General features: G+C 44.5%; 1 protein-coding gene across 1 annotated transcript; it reads right to left on the reverse strand.

The window, feature by feature from the left end:
* Window positions 1-1,959: 1,959 nt before the first annotated feature.
* Window positions 1,960-2,622, reverse strand: LOC149197230 (uncharacterized). The gene has a single exon (XM_089408611.1). The coding sequence runs from the start codon at window positions 2,620-2,622 to the stop codon at window positions 1,960-1,962; it is 663 nt and encodes a 220-aa protein (XP_089264737.1).
* Window positions 2,623-2,909: the final 287 nt, after the last annotated feature.

The raw sequence follows: 2,909 nt of genomic DNA on the forward strand, positions 1-2,909 counted from the left end.
GCTCCATTGCAAAGAGGGCAGTTTTTATTTCATTATTAGTGACTTCTGCTTCCAAAAACTGATTCTTTCTGGCAGAAATCAGAGAGGGCACTTCATTCACTAAAGTTGAAATGTGCCCCAGACCCTCTTTTTCGCTATACAAATTTTTGAAGTGAAGGAAAGCAGCGTTTTTTATGCTTTGTATATCTCTGTGTTTGATGTTCTCTTCCTTGATTTCTGAGATGGAATTGAAACTTTTCCGGGCTTGGGCTTGCTTGTGAAAGAAGGATGAGTTCCTATCTCCTGCCTTGAGCCAAAGCCTACGAGATTTAATCCTCCAATACTCTTCCTTGGCCAAGCTTGCCTTGAGAAGTTTTTGCTGAAGTTCAGCCTCCTTGTCTAGAATTTCTTTTGTGATCTCTTCATTTTTTGATTTCAGATGATGAATCTCGAGACATTCTTGGATCTTTTTCCTTTCCACTGCTGGGTTAGGAAGGGATTTTACCCAAGTTTTCATTGCAGCTTTCACTCTCTTGAGTTTTTCCTCCCAAACAAAGAAGGCAGAGTCGTTGACTGGTTGCTTCCAAGTATCTTTTACTAATTGCATAAAGGATTGTTCCTTAACCCAAAGGGGACTGAATTTAAAAGGGATAGGACCTTGATCCATATGGGCCAGAAGATCAAGTTTGATGGGTCTGTGATTAGAGACACTACAAGGGAGAATATGCATTCTAGACTCTAAACCAAGAAGAAGAAAAGTAATTTGAACAAGAAATCTATCTAACCTTGCAGTAATATGTCCCGGACCGAGTCTTTTATTGGACCAAGTGTACTTGCCCGACGAAGGTTTCATGTCGATCATGTCCCAATCCTGAAGCAGGTCCTCAACCCATTCTCGCGCCGGATCCCTTACAATGCTTCCTCCACACTTTTCAGCCAAAGATAAGGTGAGATTTAGGTCCCCTGCAATGATGATGTTCGCTAAATCTTCAGAATTTTCCAAACTTCTAATGGAATCCCAACAGATATTTTTCTCTCCTATGCTGACTGGAACATACACGTTGAAGAGATAGAGAGTCTCATCCGAATCAACGTGTTGCAGCTTAGAGAAAAACCAATGGGTGTTGGCGACCTCTTTGATCCTTGAGAATTTGTTTGCATTCCAAAGGGTGCCCAGGCCTCCTGAGGCACCACGAGCTGAAACAGCTTGCCCTTCACTTCTCTTCCACAATTTTTTGCCGATATGGAGGAAGACCTTGTCCTCCATTTTAGTCTCCTGGATGAGGAGTATATCAGGAGATTCAAATCTTATCAGGATTTTGATGGCTTCTTCTTTTATTCTGCTCCCCATACCCATGCAATTCTAGGAGACAATCTTCATCACTTGCTTTCTGAATGGAGAGCTCCTTTAGAGCTTTGAGACTGATTTCTGGTCGTCTTCGGAGTTTTTGCCAAGAGTTTCTCAAGGGTTGGTTGACTTCCTTGGATTTTGTCTTTATAAGTCTCATGTTCTCTTTTTTCACGGATAGATTTTCGGCTTCTCAATGATCTTCTAGTCGAGGTTTGTGAATCCCCTATTTCACCTTCTTCTTCTGAGTCCTCTGAACCTTGCACTTCCTCAGCCTCTTCTGTGGGTATCTCTTTCGGTCTATCTGTATTAATTTCGACTTGCTTTGGTCCCGAGGGGGGCTCTTTGTGTGGATATCCTTCTTTCTCCATCTCTATTTCTTGGGTGTCTTCTATTTCTGAGCTTAACTGTGTAAATTTGTTTCCTTGTTCTTCCATGAGAGGTGTTTGAATCCCAGAGCCTGCCTGGGGGACTTTGCCATTTATATTACCAGTTCTAGGGACTTTGTGAGCGGTTTTGGTCCTTTTGACTTGAGTCCATCATTCGTCCTTACCTTTCTCCACTTCACTATTCTTTGGACAGCCTCTAGAAAAATGGCCATAGACATGGCATTTCCTGCACTTGAACGGAAGCTACTCATAGTCTAGCTTTTGAACATGCGTCCAACTTCCAATCCTAATCTTTATTGCCTCGGCCAAATCGACCTTAAGGTCAACTTCAACACAGATTCTAGCACAATCGTATTGGTCTTTACTTTTTGCTCGATCAATGAATTTGCCCAAGGTGTTTCCGATGTGCTTAAGAGACTCCCAATTCCAACAATGCACTGGCAGGTTGGGCAACCTAACCCACACAGGGACGGCTGTGGGGACGTCAACTGCTGGGTCAAAATCGGGTGTCCACTTATTGAGATACAGCCCCTGGGGGCCCATGAAATAGGGACCGTTATGGAATATCAGATCCTTATCATCCTTTTCAGAGAATTCAAACAGAAAGAATCCCTTCCCTAGAAAATACGAAGTGACTCTGCTTTTAATCAGCGGCGCCCAGTTCCTTGCGACCCAGCTCTCTGTGGTTTTGGGGGAGGGCCAGAGTCCAGTGAACTGTCCAACCAAAGCACGCTCAGCCAAAGAAAGGGCGACCTGTATCAGACCCTCAGGAGGGAGCGAAATCTCAGGGATGTCATCCAAACGCTTCACAAACTTCGCAGCCTCGGTCGCTTTCTTCTTTGGGAGAGAATCCAAAAGTTTAAGAAAAGCCTCAACATCAGAAAGGGGAGGCGGTGGTGGCTCCATTGAAGCGACGCCTTAGCTCGATCAAAACGGGCATACAAAAATCCCAGTGAACATAGTCCTTCAAGCCAACCCAGAAAAGATACCCCTGTAAAGCAAGAGCAGAGGGCCGAAGCACCGCGCAAAGTGGGAGCACCGCGCAGGATCAAATCGTCGCGCGGGGAAAGAGCAAAGCCCTCCGAAGTGGCCACAGGGCCGAGGCAACAACCTCAATCGTAGAGGATCAGTTGCAGAGCGACGACTAGCTTGACTCGAAAACTTAAATAAATAAAAAGCATTATTATATTTGT

The sequence above is a fragment of the Pinus tabuliformis genome, chromosome 2_2 (assembly GCF_031772625.1).
Source record: "Pinus tabuliformis cultivar Carrire ecotype Pingquan chromosome 2_2, CPIR1, whole genome shotgun sequence".
NCBI lineage: Eukaryota > Viridiplantae > Streptophyta > Pinopsida > Pinales > Pinaceae > Pinus > Pinus tabuliformis.

Bases quoted from the DNA above. Each gene is read 5' to 3' on its own strand.
- LOC149197230 (XM_089408611.1), bottom strand. From the start codon at position 2,622: ATGGAGCCACCACCGCCTCCCCTTTCTGATGTTGAGGCTTTTCTTAAA.